Source organism: Urocitellus parryii, chromosome 1, assembly GCF_045843805.1.
Source record: "Urocitellus parryii isolate mUroPar1 chromosome 1, mUroPar1.hap1, whole genome shotgun sequence".
NCBI classification, from domain to species: domain Eukaryota; kingdom Metazoa; phylum Chordata; class Mammalia; order Rodentia; family Sciuridae; genus Urocitellus; species Urocitellus parryii.
This window is the reverse complement of record NC_135531.1, coordinates 73,094,061-73,112,550: the sequence shown is the minus strand read 5'-3', so window position 1 is coordinate 73,112,550 and position 18,490 is coordinate 73,094,061. Positions and strand designations below refer to the sequence as shown.

At 35.9% G+C, this 18,490-nt stretch overlaps 1 protein-coding gene across 1 annotated transcript in view; it reads right to left on the bottom strand.

Moving 5' to 3' along the window:
* Window positions 1–18,490, bottom strand: part of Adgrv1 (adhesion G protein-coupled receptor V1) — a 509,007-nt gene that overhangs the window by 380,129 nt on the left and 110,388 nt on the right. The window contains exons 44-50 of the mRNA XM_077795043.1: window positions 17,649–17,824; window positions 16,789–16,913; window positions 15,067–15,224; window positions 14,818–14,964; window positions 14,381–14,488; window positions 6,152–6,416; window positions 5,287–5,409 (exon numbers count right to left, since the gene is read on the bottom strand). Coding sequence (XP_077651169.1) covers window positions 5,287–5,409; window positions 6,152–6,416; window positions 14,381–14,488; window positions 14,818–14,964; window positions 15,067–15,224; window positions 16,789–16,913; window positions 17,649–17,824 — 1,102 coding nt within the window. The remainder of the gene's footprint in view (window positions 1–5,286; window positions 5,410–6,151; window positions 6,417–14,380; window positions 14,489–14,817; window positions 14,965–15,066; window positions 15,225–16,788; window positions 16,914–17,648; window positions 17,825–18,490) is intronic.

Here is an 18,490-nt window from a genome sequence, read left to right as displayed (position 1 = left end):
CTGCCAATGCTTTTTGAAATGTTATCAGAAAAGTGTATTTTTATTAAATTCAAAGCAATGGCACACATTTGTATCTACAGAAGTTGGGAAGGAAGAGGGCATACATGTTGTATATAATACTAAACAATCTTGAGGCTTAATACTGGCCAAGGTGGGTAGGGGGTCCATATAGAAACATCCAAATTCCAGCACTTAGAGAAACTCAATGGAACATAAACTCCCAAATAAAACTGATTGAGTGTTAAAATAGCACATGGGACCAGAAAGCATAAGGGTCTTCTAAACTGTTAGCCCATAAGTTATAGTGGTAAACCCCATATCCTTACTCCTACATATCAAGAACTACTGACCATATTTGTTTACAGCAATTAATTTAAGTACTATTATAGTTTGTAAATGTTGTGTGAAAGACTAAGAAAAGTCTTATTAACACACATGAATCTTTAACTATCCATATATTTTGCATAAAGCTTTATAAAACTGGAGATATTCAGAAAAAAATAAAACTCAAATGGATCTGAAAGCCCTCAAATTTAGCTGACACAGTCTCAACCAAGATCAAAACTAGAGTGATCCAAGCTCCACTGATTTGGGTTCTCCACCTTCACAGATATTCCCTATTCACTTCTCAATTGGATTGGTATGAATAGGAAACAAGTTGATAATGAGATGTTCACATTAAAAATATGGGTGCTCAAATCTACTTACAGATACTCTTCAACTTGCAATGAAATTATGTCCTGATAAATCCATAATAAGTTGAGAATAGCATCAGTCAAAATGCATTCAATACTGTTAACCCACTGAACATCACAGCTTAGATTAACCTGCTTTAAATGTGCTCAGAAAAAGCCTCCAGTTGGGCAAAATCATCTAACACAGAGTCTATTTTATAATTGAATATTGAATGTCTCATATAACGAGTTGACTACAGTACACCGCACAGAATGCAATCTCTGCTATTTGCACCGTGATTATGGGGCCAACTGGAAACTGCACTCCTTGCTGCTTCCCAGCATTGCAATCATGCTGCATATCACTAGCCTTGGAAAAGGTCAAATTTCAAAATATACAGTATGGATTTGATTGAATATATATCACTTTCACACCATCATCAAGTCAAAAACGGAAAATCCTAAGCACAGCCATTTTAAGTCAAGGGCCATCTATATATACATATAATGAGTATTTCCTCAGAAAGTAAACATTTATAACATTTCAAAAGCATGAAATTGGGTCAGAGAATTGATAACAAAAAATCTTAAATCTCTACTCTGGGACATGAAAGTGTAACTAGTACTCATACTCTTCCATTTAGCAAAACAATAAAAAAAAAAGCAGAAGTTATCTCAAAGAAAGACAACCAGACAAGACAGTTTAAGAAGTGTAGATAAAGAGAAGTTTGAGTACTGAATGGTAGAAAGTAAGTATTCTTAACATTTACAGATGTGAGACTTTAAGAATGAAGACAGTAAGCGACAGTGTGGCCAGGAAGAGCTACAGAGGAAGCAGCAACATCAGGAGAGAACTGAGTTCCAGCGTAAGGAGAAGGGAAGATTTTGAGGAAGGTCTGAGGTAACAGTCTATCTGTTCCACAGGGCCTTATGGGAGCATGTGGGGAGTTGAGGGAGGTGGGACAGGGCATCTGGCCTAGACATCAGGGTTCGTGTGGTCTACAGGATGTACAGACCAAATGAGGATGAAAGTCTCTTCACCTCCATGTGCCCTGGACTTCTCATGAAGACTAAACAGAGATGAAGAGAGCAACCATTTATTCCAGATGATTTCCAAAAAGGATGATGTCCAGAGGTCATAGTTTTGGTGAAGCTAACAGTTGGGGGACTAAGAAAGGAGGGTTAAGGGGCCTTCCAAGCAGTATACAGAGCTTTGAGGTTTAAGTGAGATTTAAAAGGGGGGGGTGTGTGTGCTAAATAGGCCCTGGAACATAATAAACATTCAGTCTTTAAAGGCTATAGATTTCCTTAGGTTCTGAATCCCTTACCCACATATACTCTTTTACCAGCCCTTTAAAAAGTGGAGTTCAACAAGGTTCAGTTTGAGTTCTTTTTCTCATACTACATAGTCTCTTCCTAGACCATTCTCTCTCAGCCTATACTAAAATGATCCTCTGTACTTAGTGACTTCCATTGTTTATCTGTGACTAAGGATTCTCTTCTAAACTCCAACCAGTAATATTTACTCAAAGGCATCTCAAACTCAATATATCCCAACCGAATTCATTATCTTTGCCCCAGAAAGGCCCAGTCCTCCCCCATGTCACCTCCATGATAGTTGTTGTATCATGTTTCCATTACCTGCAGAAATGAAGGCTCTTGACAACCTCTCTCTCACCTACCCCAAACATCTTGTTGACCATCAACTCTTCCGGATTTCACTCATGAGATATCTGAATCAATCTACTTCACCTGCATCACCAACTTATTTTCCACCTGCATCACCAACCTATTTTCCACCTGCATCACCTACCACTTTCCAAGCTAGCTCTAGTCTAAAGTATGTGTCTCCAGAGTGTCTTCAAATACTTTTTCTTAGTAGCCTCTAAGTTTTTCTACCATGACAGCAAAAAGCTCCCCTTCAAAACAAACACACAGTCTCTCTCTCTCTCTCTCTCTCTCTCTCTCTCTCTCTTCCTCCCTCCCTCCCTCCGCATCCCTCTCTCTCTAACTTGTCTCCCTATATTTCTTCATCACCTTCTCATAAAAAGTACCCCAATACTTCTAGAAGAAAGACAAAACTCTTTCAAGTCCTCATATGATTTATCTGTTTAATCTTTGGTCACACCCCACACTACTGTCTCCTCCCTGCCCGTTTTGGGTCACACTGGTCTTCCTGGTCCTTCCCTCAAAGCACCACTCACCATCACCACCTGACCTCTGTACATGCTGCTGCCTTTGCCTGGAGCCCATATCATGCTCAATTCTTTGTCTCATGAACTCTTACTCAACCTATAGTTCTCAGCTAAATAATTCTTCACTAAGAAAGTTTTCTGGTTCTCTCTTTAGACCAGGTCAGTTTTTCCCCATTTTGTATTATGAAAGTACAATATTCCATTCTTTTTATCTGTTTATGGATAGAAAATTGTATGCTACATATGATGTCTCTCTTCCCTACTATGTGCTAAACTTCTTCAGGATAAGGACAGACTATATATAATTTTGCTTACCCTTGTTTCCCTAGGTTCTACCTCTATGCTTGGCACATAATTGGCATGTAAAATACATCTATTAACTAATAAAGAAGAGAAGGGTAAAGGGGAATATGAGTTTATATGTCCTTGCAGTCTTTGTTATATTCATTCTTCCCCTTCCATATAAAGAACTCAATCACTACCCAATAATCTCTGTCAAGTCATTAATCAGAATAAAATATGTGATCCTCACAGTCATGGCAGCAATCTAATATTTTTAATAAAATATTTGACACATACAAAATAAGAAAGCCCCCGAACATTCTTTAATGCATAATTTCAGCTTTCAGGGGATCTATAATAAGCCTCTCTAAATAATTACCTACAATCTTTTCATACTTCCACAACCTCAAGTCACAGAAACAAAAGAAATAAAGAGACCTCACAATGGGTCCCTTAATAAACCTCTGGCAGAATTTCCCACAAATTCTTTTAGAAAGTTTGCCTATTATATTTTTAAAAAATCTTTAAAGGCAATTCTATAACTTTAATTAATGGCCCATTCAGGCAGCACACTTCATCCTTAATTTATTAGACAACTATTTTCAATAATAATAAGTGCCTCAAGTAGACACAGTTAAGCCATTTGAAAACTTGAGGTATAAGAGAAGCAAAAATTAAAAGGTACAAAATTAAGGGACAACTGAAAAAAGACAAACAAGTATATGATGAAAGAAACATAATTTATTCAGCAAATCCATACTGAGCAAATACGAAAATCAATCAAGCTGTATATCATAAGAGAGTGCAGCAACAGAGGACTTGCATCAGTGTGTGGACAATGTAAAGAGATAATCTGAGGAGGGGATAAGGAGAAAACAGGCAGGCACAGGATTTTGACAGTAGAATGAAGACAAGTCTAGAGACCTGAAAGCCATACCATAGTCCAGATGGAGAGTGGCGGGGTCTGGGAGAATATATCATGGATGCAGGGCTGAGGAGGAAGAAGTGGAAAACACGGAAACGAGATGCAGGATGCAGTGACGTGTGTGTGTGTGTGTGTGTGTGTGTGTGTGTGTGTGTGTGTATATAAGAAATGAGAGGTAAATAAGCTGTGATTCCTGGTCAGTGTTGAGGTGACTTAGGGTGACAGTCACAAAGCCTAACAGAGAAAAAGCAGTCAGGCACCTAAGAGAAAAACTGCAAATATAGACTGTCTCCTATATTTGCACCAAATCCTCCAGTCTTCTCAATATGCTTTACTTTATACATTTTAACTTTTGTGAGTTAGATTATCCTCAAAAATCAATATCTCTGAAATCCAACCCTCTAACAATCTCTCTATCCATTATTCACTGGTGTCTTCATATTTTTTATTGCTTCTCTACTCAGACATTAAGACTATGAAGTTAGGGAATTCTTCATATCTACATAACAATGACTTACATATAATATTTAATTAGTAAAAGTGTGCTGTTTCATTCATATGGAATTGGTATGTCTCAATCCAACAGCAGGACTGTGATTCATTTGGACTACCCTGTGTAGCCCCTTGGCCTTGGCTTCCAAGTTCCTCTGGGCACCTCAGCAGCATACATGATGATTCACCAACTGTGTGTTCTCCCTATACTGTTGACACCTTCCCTAAAGGCAACCTGACCAGCTCACATGGCAACTGGACTCAGCTGCTTCTCTTTCTCTACAGCCTGCCCAAGTGATTCCTCCAGACAGCAGATATACTACACATATATCCAACTTTCTGACTTTTCAAAAAATCCTTAAATGCTAATATTTCCTCTCTTCTTATATATACTTTCATATTTAAATATATATATATATATATATATATATTTAATGTCATTTTCATTTTCTCTAAATAAAAGAGACAAGAGACAAAAGAAGTATCCTATCTTTCTTCTTCATTAACATTTTCCCCTATATTTTAGTCACTTATTCTCAAGGAGCCTTTTGAAATTCTAGGACTTCTGGAAGATTGTTGTACAGACACTGATTTTATACTCTTTTTAAAATACCCAGTCTCTGGAATGTGACAATTTTATGTCTAATTCAATGAGATTCAAATAATCCTGTTTCACACTGCCTTTAGGATGACTAGTTAGCAGTTGAAAAGTCCTTACCTATTCCAGAGGCTGGTGTGAAGGAATGAATTCTGTTAACGGTAGGAAAATCCAGAGATTGGAAATATCTGAAAGAAGACTGTCCTATCTCCCAGAGGAAAACATCAATGGAATTCTGATCTCCTACAACAATAGAGTAATAATCAAATCTTGAAGTAAAAGTTACAGAAAGAAAATGGCAAAATTGCCTAGTAAGACTATAACAAAATGGTAATTCTAACTTAAGAAACAAATTTCATATGAATCCATTTAGTTCAACAAAAACATAACTTTTTAGATAATGTTTCAAATGTCTTTGCATTTACCACACGAAGTATATATATATATATTTAGTTAGTTAGCTAGCTAGCTATTGTCCATGACCCAACCATAAAGAAAGAAAAGAAGCAAAATATTTTCTTTTTTTTAACATTGTTGAAATTTTTTTTAAATTTTTGGTAAGCAAAAGAAATCATATTCTTATTTAGAAAACATTTTTGAAACAATATTGTCAAAAGTTGCTGAACACTTTTTATTAGTACTATAAATTATTCATGACACCCCAAACATATTCAGATAAAAAGTTACCTGTTTGCACTTGTCTATGAAATCTTCATAGATCATTCTATTCTACCCAACCACCCCTTATTTTATTTTAACATAACTTTAAATTGGTGGTTCAGGGCACTACAAGAGTATTGGCATAATGCTTATTTTTTCCTCAAATTGCATTTATACCTGATAATTAACATTATCCCTCAAGAAATAGTCTATGGATTACCTAAAAAAATTGTTACAAGAGCATTTTCATATAAAACAAACATTATGAAGGCTGGACGATTTGGGTAATAGCTATAGTTGCATTATAAACACCATGTCATCTTACCTAAAAAGGTATTTTTGGCAAAAATTAAGTAAATATCATCTCCTGAAGACAAAGCTTCAATTTGTGTCGTTCCACTGACTGACACTTCTTCAAAGTAAATAAATGTGCTGCCAGACCATCTGAATAAAAGGGCATGTAGCCTGATATTAGCCTGGGAAATTGCTAAGAACAAAGAGTTGCCTCTGTTGAATAAGGCCATGGTCAAAACACCCCGGACAGGAAGATTCTGTTGCAATGCAAAGCTCTGTCCATTCCATCTGAAGACCTGTAGGAAATGTTCAAATATAAAAACCTTCATGACTAGGAATTTAGCACTAGGAAGAATTTAGCCAATGTCACATGTCTATTCTCCTGTATCCTTTTATTTCGTTAGGATGATACTTTTATTAAGTGGGAAAGTACCAAGCTTAATGCCTTCTCCCCTTTTTTATCTCTGTGTGTACACACATGCATGCAGAATAAATGAAAGAGGAATTAGTTGAAAATAAATCTTAGAAGTGAGTACAAGATCTTCTGATGCTGCACATCATTTCCAACATCTTGATCAGTAGCATATAGAGAAATGCCTAAACTATTTTCATCCTCATGGTGGCAATGCATACAAGGCTTCAGGGTAAGTGTTCATAATATTTAAAATTAAAAGAAAGTATATAATCGACCTGGTTTCCTATATAATTTGAGCACTTTCACAACAAATTATACTTATTCAGGAGATGGAAGATGGTGGAGGAGACAGGAGATAACAAAGTAAAGGAAAGCTACTTCCTAAGCTGCATCCTGGTGTGGTAGGAGCCCTCTTCAAACAAAGACAAGAGGCACAGCACAGCTAGTAGATGTGTGCACATGCAACTCTGTTGAACAATGTGGCACCTTTAGTAACCAGGTATGCATGTGTTCCCCAGAACAAAGAAAGGCAGTGTGGCACACTAAGCATGCAAACACAACTCTGCTAACACTCAGGGCACATGTGCAACTCTGCCAACACCCCAGTGGGCCTGTGCAGCTCTGTCAAAACTTCCTTATAGAATAACCACATGAAGTGTATTTTCCCATATAGGGGAGCAAAGGAGCTAATATGTAAGAGGGGAAAGGGAGACTAGCAGTGGCTATATAAGGCAAATCCCTGCTGCAATAGGGGCTTGGCTTTTGGATGAAAATCCACCCAGTCTGTCCTGGCACAAAATAAACATTACTCTTATTAACCACCCTGGTGTCATGTCTCTGTGTGTGAACCCCACAACAGTGGCCTGGGACCAAAGCAACAGGTGTACAGCTTCTTAACAAGGTGGGTAAAAGAGGAATTTCAATAAAATTTAACATTAGACACTGAAGTGGCTCAGGGACTCAGGAATTTGGGTACAGTAACTGAACAAGAAGGAATACATTGGAGCAGACCTGGCAGCCCCACCACCTATGCAGATTCACCACAGACAGAGGGAGCAGAACACAGTCTTCATAGAGAGAAACCTGAGATCAAAAATGCTACCTAATCTTAACTGATCCAGAGGCTGTACTGCATGCTAATGCTTGAAAAGCACGCTCTATATTTCAACTGGTTACGGAGAGATGAGGCAAGTCACAATGTCCTGCACACAGCTTTCCGGGGACCTAGGCTGGGCCAGATGGAAAGTGAGTAAAACAGTGACTACACCCAGGGCAAAGGGAGCCCAATTCACTTGTCCTTTGTCTCAGGCAGCTCATGTGACCAGCTGAAGTCTGAGCTGGCATGGTGAACACACTAAAGGACTAGACCAGAGAAGACAGTGCTCTTGAGCAGCAGTGAGTAAAGGATCAGCAACCCCATGTCCCATGATTGGATTTTTGGGAGGGTCTTGAGAACCAGACCTGCAGATGACATTGGCTGTTGTCTAATCTAGAAGTGGGTCCATCTAGTCTTTCCAAAGAAGCCCCAGCCAACAAAGCCCATGAGGCCTAATGAGACCTCAGCCCTACCTGCTGGAACTTCCCTCACAGGATGCTGCAGAGGCAGTTCCTTGGGAGTGCACCAAACTGGTCCAGATGGACAAAACACCAGCTGACAGTTTGTCCTAACCCACCCCACCTCATACTAGTGAGAAGGGAAGCTGAGTCTTACATACTACATCAAACAGCTTCAATCTTAGGCTGTTCCAAGTGGCAGCTCAGAGAGCAACACAAAAACAGGAAGGACTAAACAACCCCACCCTTTGCTCTCTCTATCTGTATACAACTCAGAAGAATTGAAAAGAAAGACTGTTGACATACACAAAAACCACCCAATGTCATCAATTATTTTGTCTAATTCAATGGAAAAGTGTCCTTCACTATTCATTCTTCATTACAATTTTTAAAAATTCTTTCTGGGGCTAGGGCTGTAGCTCAGTGGTAGAGCACTTGCCTAGCATGGGTGAGGCAGGGGTTTGATCCTCAGCACCACAGTAAAAAATTCAATAAAGTTATAAAAAAGTATTAAAAAATTATTTCCATGTGTGCATCATAAATAATATTATAAATCAAATGGATCAAATGTACATCTACAGAATATTCCACCCTATAACAGCGGAATTTATCTTCTTCTCCACCGCACACAAAATTTTTTCCAAAATAGACCATATTCTAGGCCATGAAAAAAATCTTAGCAAATACCAAAAAAAAAAAAAAATCAACATATCCCATGTATCCTATGAGATAATAATGGAATGAAACTAGAATCAAAGCAAGAAAAATAATAGAAACCACAAAAACAGATGGAGATTGAACAATACTCTCTTAAATGAAGAAAATATCAAAGAAGAAATAAGAATAGAAATTAAGAAATTCTTAGGAAAAAAGAGAAAAAGATACAATAGATCAGAATCTCTGCGTCAGTATTAAAATAGTTCTAAGAGGAAAATTATAGCACCATTATAAAATTAAAGAATTGTCAAATAAATATGCTTATGCTTCACCTCAAGGCCTTAGAAAAAGATGAACAATCTAACCCTAAAACCAGTAGAAGACAGGAAATAATTAAGTTCAGAGCCAAAATCAATAAAGCTGAGAATAAGAAAACAATAGACAGGAACAAGATAAATAAGATTGACACTTAGCCAAACTAACCAAAAGAAAGAGTGAGAAGAAGCAAATCAACAAGATCTGAGATAAAAAAAGGAAATACCAGCAAAGACCCTTTTGAAATCCAGAGAGTTATCAAAACCTGTTTTGAAAATTTGTACTCCAATAAACTGGAAAATCTTAAAGACACTGACAAATTTCTAGACACATATGGACCTACTCAAATTGAATCAGAAAGATGTAGAAAACCTAAATAGACCAATACTAACTAATGAAACTGAAACAGTAATTAAAAGCCTTTCAAAAAAGGAAAACCCAGGACCTCATGGATTCTCAACTGAATTCTACTAGATCTTTAAAAAAGAACTAACACTCTTTCTCAAATTATTCCATGCAATTAAAAGAGAGGGAACACTCCTAAATACATTTTTAGAAGCCGGTATAACCCTGATGCCAAAACCAGATAAGATGCATCAAGGAAAGAAAACTACAGAATAATATCCCTGATGAACTAGTTGAAAAATTCCTTAATAAAATTTTAGCAAACACCATTTAAAAACACATCAGAAAAGACAATACACCATGATCAAGTGGGTTTCATTCCAGGAATACAAAGTTGTTTCAACATAGGCAAATCAATAAATGTAATTCATCCTTTAACAGAATTAAGGACAAAAATCACTTGGTCATCTCAATACATGCAGAAAAGGCCTTTGATAAAATTCAACACCAATTCACATGAATAAATGCTGGAGAAGCTAGGAATCAAAAGAACTTACCTAATCATCATAAAGGCCATTTATGACAAACTCAAAGCCAACATCATACTCAGTGGAGAAACACTAAAATAATTTCCTTTAAAAACAGGAATAACACAAGGCTGTCCACTCTCACCACTCCTATTCCATATAGTCCTCAAAACATTAGCCAGAGCAATCAGGCAACAAAAGGAAATGAAAGGGATACAAATAGGGAAAAAAAGACGTCAAACTATTTGTTTGCCAATGATATGATCCTATATCTAGAAGACCTAAAAAAACTCCACTAGACCACTTCTAGAGCTTATAAATAAGTTTAGCAAAGAAGGAGAATACAAGATCACCACTCATAAATCAATAGCTTTCTTACACGCTAACCATAATTCAGCTGAGGAAGAAATGAAGAAAACCATCCCATTTATAATAATATCAAAAAAAAGTGTTAAAGAGTTAATCTAAAAAAGAAGGTAAAAGAACTCAGTAATGAAAATTATAGCACATTGAAGAAAAAAACTGAATAAGACCTTATCAAATAGAAAGACATCCCATGTTCTTGAATAGACAGAATCAATATTGTCAAAATGGCCACAGTACCAAAAGCAATATAGAGATTCAAAGCAATCTCATTTAAATATTAACAATGATATTTTTCACAAAATTAGAAAAAAACAATTCTTAAATTCATTTGGAATAATAAGAGAAACAAAATAGCCAAAGCAATACTAAGCAAGAGAAGTGAAGCAGGAGGTATCACAATACCTGATCTGAAATTATATTTCAGAGCTATAGTACCAAAAACAGCATGGTATTGGCATCAAAATAGACATGAAAACAAATAAAACAGAATAGAAGACGCAGAGACAAATCCACATACTTACAGCCATCTGATATTTGAAAAATCTGTCAAAACTATATTTTAGACAGACAAAAGACAGCCTTTTTAACAAATGGTGCTAGGAAAACTGGATAGCTATGTATACAAAAATGAATCAGACCCCTCTATTTCACCCTATACAAACCCAAATCAACATGGATCAAAGACTCAGGAATTAGACCAAAACTTTACAACTACTAGAAGAAAACATAGGCTCCATAGTCCATCATATAGATGCTGACAAGACCCCCAAAGTGCAAGAAATAAAATGAAGAATAAATGAATGCCATAAAACTAAAAAGCTTGTCTACAGCAAAGGAGACAATTAAGAACATGAAGAGAGAGCTGACAGAAAGGGAAAGAATCTTGGCCAGCTATTCTTCTGATAGGGGATTAATATCCAGAAGATTAAAAAAAAACTTAGCACCAAATATAATATAATAATAATAATAATGCAATCAATAAATGGGCAAAAGATCTAAACAGAAACTTCTCAAAAGATGAAACACAAATGGCCAACAAATATATGAAAAAAAATGTTCAACAGCAATCAGGAAAATATAAATCAAAATTACAATACAATGTAATCTCAACCCAGTCAGAATGGCACTACTCAAGAATATGAATAATAATTGCTGGCGATGTTGGGGGGGAAAGGTACACTTGAACATGGTTGGTGTGACTACTAAACCACTCTGAAGAGCAGTATGGAGGTTCCTCAAAAACCTAGAGATGGAACCACCCTATGACCTAGCTATCCCACTCCTTGGTATTTTTCCAGAGAGACATAAGATTGACACACTGCAGGGATATAGCCACCTCAAAGTGTATAGCAGCAAAATTTCAATAGGTAACTTATGGAATCAACTCAGATGCCAATAAATAGATGACTGGAATAGAATGAAAAATATATATATATATACACACATATACATATACATATATATATATGTATATATATATTCTTAATATGTATCACAATTATGATACATACACACACACACAATGGAGTTTTACTCAGCCATAAAAAAGAATGAAATGATGGCACTTGCTGGTAAATGGATGAAAATGGAAAATATCATGTTAAGTGAAATTAGCCAAACTCAGAAACTCAAAGTTTATATGCAGAAGCTAGAGTAAAATAAGGAAAGGAGGAGGTAAGGAAAGGATAATACAAATGAATCAAATATTAAATAATAGACAAGTGAAAGGAAGCCTAGCAGAGTGGAGGAAAGGGATGGAGAGGGGAAGGAGGATGGAAAGGAAAAAGAGGAGGGAAAAATGGATATCATGAACTAAAATAGATTTCCATGCATGTATGAGTTTTTCAGGATGGACCCAACTACTATGTATAACTATAAAGCTCCAATTTAAAAAAAGAAAAAATAATAATTATGCAGTCAACAGTTAGGACTTTTGAGACAAGCATTAAGCTAGGAGCCTGTGTACACTGACCTCCTCCTTTATCACTCTTATTAACGATGAGGAAAAGGCAAAAACTCACCTAGCAATAACTGAATAAATGATGACCATAAATTAAAACTGGTACTGAAGTCAAAAGTCAGGATGATATGATGAAAGAAATGTATGCATTAGGGGAATGAAGTTAGAAGGAATGACATGACAGTTTCTAAGATACAGATGGTTATGGTGCTCTGAATAAAAACTAGCCCAGAAAGCTGACAGTGCTAAGAGGTTGAACAATCAAGACAGGAAAGGGGAGGTCATGAAGTATCCTTTCTTGGGTGACCATACAATTACCATTCATGTAGGGGTTCTTTAGAGATTGAAATATTAATAATAATTATACAAGGACATGGCATGATCCAGTGCTATCCTGGGCTAGAAGAAATATGGTTATCCTACATATATAGCATACTAACTAATGCTAAATTTATTATCATTGGGAATCACTAAATTTTTTAAATGAGTAACATGAATCAATATTTTTAAAAGATTACTCCCGCTACCAATAGAGAATGAATCTGAGGAGATCAGAGAACTTCAGAGACTAGCTTGGAGACTAGCAGTTCAGGTAAGAAAAGATAAGAATTAGGCTTAGATGGAGATGAGCTGAGGTGGAAAGAAATGTCTATACTCAAAAATAGTATGGAGACACAGATTCAAAAACACTTAATGATCAATTAGATGTGAAAGAAAAAAAAAGGGGGTAATTCAACAAAATATATCAAAGAATTCTCCCTTGAGCACTTGCATTTCTGAGGTTACTATTTCCCGAGATAAAAGCAAATACTCAAACACAAGTTTCGTAGAGAAAATCAATTACAGTTCAGCTTGATATACATTATAACACACTCCTAAAATATATTTAAGTGGATGCATCAAAAGGCAGTTAGACATTCAAGTCTGGACTACAGAGGAAAGGTTGCAGATATGATTTGAAAGACATTAGCCTATAGCTGATATGTAAAGCTAGCCTATAGTTCCTATGAAGAGCTACAGACTGATGAAATTCCCCAGAGTAGGTGAAAAGAAAGAAGAAATCTGAACTAAAACTGAATTATGGAATACTCTAAGACATATTGATTCAGAAAAGGGAGGAGGAACCAGCAATGGAGACTGAGCAGACAGAGTTCTTAAGAAGGAAAGCCTTGTGGTATCAGAAAGCAAGAGTAGAGGGGGTTGAGATTTGGGGATGAGTAAGTCGCATGCTGGTGGGAAGTTGTGTAAGACAGTGATAAACATATCCACTGGATTTGGCAACCCAGTCGCCATGGGTGAGCATGAGAAGTAGACAAAGCTAGCTGACCCTTCTCTCACAACGTCCTACCACAAAGGAGAGACAATAAATGAAAAAAAGAAATTAGAAAGGGAAGAGATCAAGGGATTTCTTTGTAAACTGAACAATTCTCAACTATTTATGCCAACTGTAATAATTTCGTGGAGAAAGAAATGCCAGCTGTGGAGGGAATAACTAAACCTCATGAAGGCTGAGGGGCAGCCATGTGAAAGGAAGGGCTTCTCCAGAAGGACACTCCTCCGCTGCAGCAGGAGGGAGGGGCAACACTGGCTTTTAAGTGGGATTTTGAATTTCGTGTTGGGAAAATAAGTAATCTCCCTCTAGTGACTTTCATTTCACTGAGGTCATTAGTTGAAAATGAGGCGATAAGAAGCATGTACAGAAGCACAAGAGACAAAAATTATCAATTAAGCATTAAGGAGATTATAAGATGTAGTGTGCTAGAAAAATGTGAAATTTCTGGGGTGATGCTGAGTGCCCAATTGGCAACGTTAATCATGAATTTTTAGTGATACCATCTGTCTAGCTGTGTGATTTTTCTCCATAATGTTTTCCAACTCAATTAAATTCTGATTAAATGTTCATGTTTATGATTACATTTGCTTTGGCTCTTGAAGAACATATAATATTCATAACTGTTGTTTAAAAGTTAATTGGGACCAATCAATATTCATATTCTCCTTTACTACTTTATCACAAACTATGGTTTTCTTTTATACCAAATCTCTAGACCCTACCTCATAACTTTCAATTACAGTATTTTTTTAAAAGTTGGGGAGATCTTCATTTTCAAAGATTCAAACCTGAGTTAATTCGGAATCCTCTCTTTGACTTGCAACAATTAAATAATCTTGACTTTCTGAAGTAAAATATCTTACTTGGGAACTTTCAGAAATAATGATTGTTTGTACCTGCAAGGAAGACAGAAGAGTGGGAATAAAAATTTAAAGAGTTTAACTCAGAAAGGCACTAAATATTATATTAACGAGTTAGTATTTGATGTTTAAGACTTAATGTTTAAGACTATTCTGATTACTAGGTATGCATATATCATAAGCATACATCATTTCAAGCTAACAAAAATAGCCCCAGGTTAAGATACATGCTACAATTTGTATCAACTTGCAAAAAGTCCTGTTACTCATTAACATAGAATATACGTTGTCATCCATTTAGATCAGTCTTACAAATCTGAATTTCTTTTAGGTAAAGCAATATAAAATGAAGATTTTGTTTTTACCAGGAATAACTGGAATCCAGATGTGAAGGTATACACACTGTTAACAGAAGACTTGTCTTCATTTCTTTCTTTATGAGTAATTACAAAGTAGGGGGAAAGACCAATCTTAAAGGCCTCACAAGTTTTAGGATTTTGTATCTTTAAATCCTAGAAAATGAGAATTACAAAAAACGGTTAACTCATAATGTATCTCACATTTACTTGTATATTTTATTTTGTGCACTGTAGAAAAAAATAAGCAATGTTTACCTTTACTGGAATAAAAATCCCTTGCCATCGGTAAATAGTAAATGATGATTTTCTTAACATTATACCATATACTGAATCTTCCAAAGTAAAGAAACACCAGCCAGAAACTGGCTTGTCCAAAAAACTTTGAAATATGGAAAAGACAACATCCATTCCCCCTAAAAAACATAAATCATTATTTACCAGTGCATAATTCCTTCTCAAACTTATCTGCTCTAATTTGTTATTTAAACATTGAGACTAATGACTTCATTACAAATGAATTCCCCATGGTGTGTGTGTGTGTGTGTGTGTGTGTGTGTGTGTGTGAGAGAGAGAGAGAGAGAGAGAGAGAGAGAGAGAGAGAGAGAGAGAGAGAGAGAGAGAGAGAGAGAGAGAGAGAGAGAGAGAGAAAGAAAGAGGCTAGAAAACTTAAAAATAGTAACTTAAAATAACAATTATGGATAACAAAAGGAGTACTAATACTTCACTCTATAGCCATATGAACTTTCCCAAGGTCTATTTAAATATAAATACTTGCTAACTGTAATTTTAAAGGGAAATATGCTAAAACATGTTTTATTTCTTTCTTTTCTTTTTTCCAGCACTGGGGTTTGGACTCAGGACCCTGGGCATGCTAGGCAAGCACTCTGACATTGAGCAATAGCCCCAGCCCGTCTCCCATCCTTTAACACACTCTTCTAGTATCTGCAATCTACTGTTTTCTCCTGTATTTCTCACCAGGTCTCCAAATCCCCTTTGTGAGATCACTCTGCTATCCCTAGCCATTCAATCTGATGCTTTTCAATTTTCAGGCTGGGACTTCTTCCCTTCTCTGTCTAGAGCTCCTCTTCTCAGATTGTTAAAATCAATGTCCATGACTTTAAAAACAGTAACACATGTCAGATCCCTAAGTCTATCTTGCAGCAGAGACCTTCCTTTGAGTATAAACGCCTTCTCAAAAGGAACTCAAACTTAACATGTGCTAAAACACATTTATTTTAATTCCCTCGCCAAAACAACACCTAGCCCTCTTTCACATATCTCTTAGTTAGTGGCAAGACACTCTATCCTACCACACAAGCTGAGGAACTAGGAGTCATCTGGGTCTCACCCTCACCCTTGCACCCAGTTCATCACCTGCTCTAAACTTCCATCATCTGTTGCCCTTTTGCTCATCTCCATGCATCCTCTCGTCTCTGCTATACCAACCAATTCTTTACACGGTCCTATGAATAACACTTCAAAATGCAAACATGATCATACCATACCATCTTCCCCATGCCTAAACCACTCAAAGGTTTTCCATTAACTCTGGGATAAAAGATTGACATCCATAAAATATTTCTCAAGTTCTTCAATGATCTCTGCATCTCCCCTATTTCTGTACTCCCTATTCACTGAGGTTCTTCAATTATGCCATGCCCTTTTATGCCTGAGTTTCCTGCCTCTAAAGCTTCCCCCTCTTGTCTCCCAGGTTCCTCCAACCCAGTTCTTTGCATAATTGATTCCTACACATTGATTTTTACTTATTTATTTTGGTACACCTTAAATTCTAAGCTCCATGAGCTCAGTACCATGCCTAGGCACTCAATAAATATTCATGGATATAGTAATAAAATTAAATATCTGTTTCCCATTTTTAATAAATCCATAAGTTATAATTCATGGAAATAATGTAAATCTTATACACGCAACATTTCTGAGTTACAGCATTTTGTTCTCATAAAAAACTAAACATACTCATGCCAAAGGCTGTTTCAGATATCGTCTCCCACTGCACACTCACAGCTAAATCAATGCCATTAGTACGCGACACATTTAAGTATACCGTTCTGTTGGTTTCTTCAATATCTATAGAAGTGGCTCTGAAATTGTGGAAAGCAGAAAAAGAATATAATTTCTACATATTTAAAATATATGTCACATTACCAGCATATGCTTAATATGCTTCTACATTTATACAACCCAAATGACATGCACAAATTTGATACATGAATATTTTCAAGACAAATGGGTGCTTGAAAATATTCATTTATGGAGTTTTTTTAAGTACAAATGCAACACTCATAATCAGAAAATACTGAAGATCAGTAATTTAACATTACACATTTTAAAACTGTCTTTTTTGAATTTTTTCACACATAAATCAAAAACATCTGACAGGAAAAAACAGGAAATTCTTAGTATAGGAATAAAACTAAATCTCTTAAAATACTGTATATAAATATCTGTCAGTTTCAAAGGAAATTTTATAACTATAATCATTTTAATATGTTTAAAGAGTCATGTATTTGGACCAAGTATATTTTATATTTTTTCTTACTTTTTATTTCTAAAATCACAAAATAATGCAGGCCTTTTCCTAGAAGTGTGAACTATGAGAAAAAAATAATTCTGATGACACCATTAAGCAGGCCATAATTAGGTCTTTGATGTTCTCTGTTATAAGAGAGCTTGTGGACTATGGATCTGTCTTCTGGAATTCATTTTAAAAGTCCACTTTACATAATCACACCTCAATTTTCTTTTGCATTTTCTTATGTCAAAAATTATTTCTTCCTTATTTTCAGAAATGATATGTTCTTATAAATAAATTATACCTATTTTCAATAGCAGAAATACTGAACAGCCCCAAAGGGGCCTGATTTTGTAATACTGTTATCAAGGTTTGAACCTGCGCCCCTAGTCTAGCACCTCCCGTTGGATTAAACAAGGTGCAAACAAAATGCTCATCCATTTCTGGTTCTGTGTCTAATAGAGCAGAAATGTGCAGGGCCTGAAAACAAAATAAAAGAAGTAAAGTTACTAGAATAGAATATATTTGCAAAACACATACAGAGAAATTTACTAAACATTTTAGAAACCAAAATAATGTCTTTCAAAAAACAGCACCTCTTTTTTATTTAATAATGGTCCCCATAATGTGATAGCTACAACTGTTTCATGTTATTACTTTTGGGATTTTCAACACTGTGGTACACTACATGGAAGTGTCTAAAAAATAAATGACATTTTTAAATAACACAGAATAAAATATTAAAATATTAAATTCATGTCCTTTTTTGGGATACTTTTTTATCCTGCTCTGGCTATATAACTTCATTAATGTCTTTCTAGTCTAGGATTCACCATTAAAAAGCCATGGTAGAGGGGCTGGGGTTCTGGCTCAGGGGTAGCACTTCCCTAGCATGTGTGAGGCTGTGGGTTGAATTCTCAGCACCACATATAAATAAATAAAGGTCCATTGACAATTAAAATATATATATTACAAAAAAGCCATAGTAGGAACAAATTAGAAACAACCCAAATGTTCAACAACAGGAAAATGGATTAAACAAATGGTGATCTGTTCCATAAAACTCTATTCAACAATAAAAAAGGATCAGCTACGGATGTCTGCAACCACACAAAATTCAAAAATATGTTGCATGAAAGAAGCTAA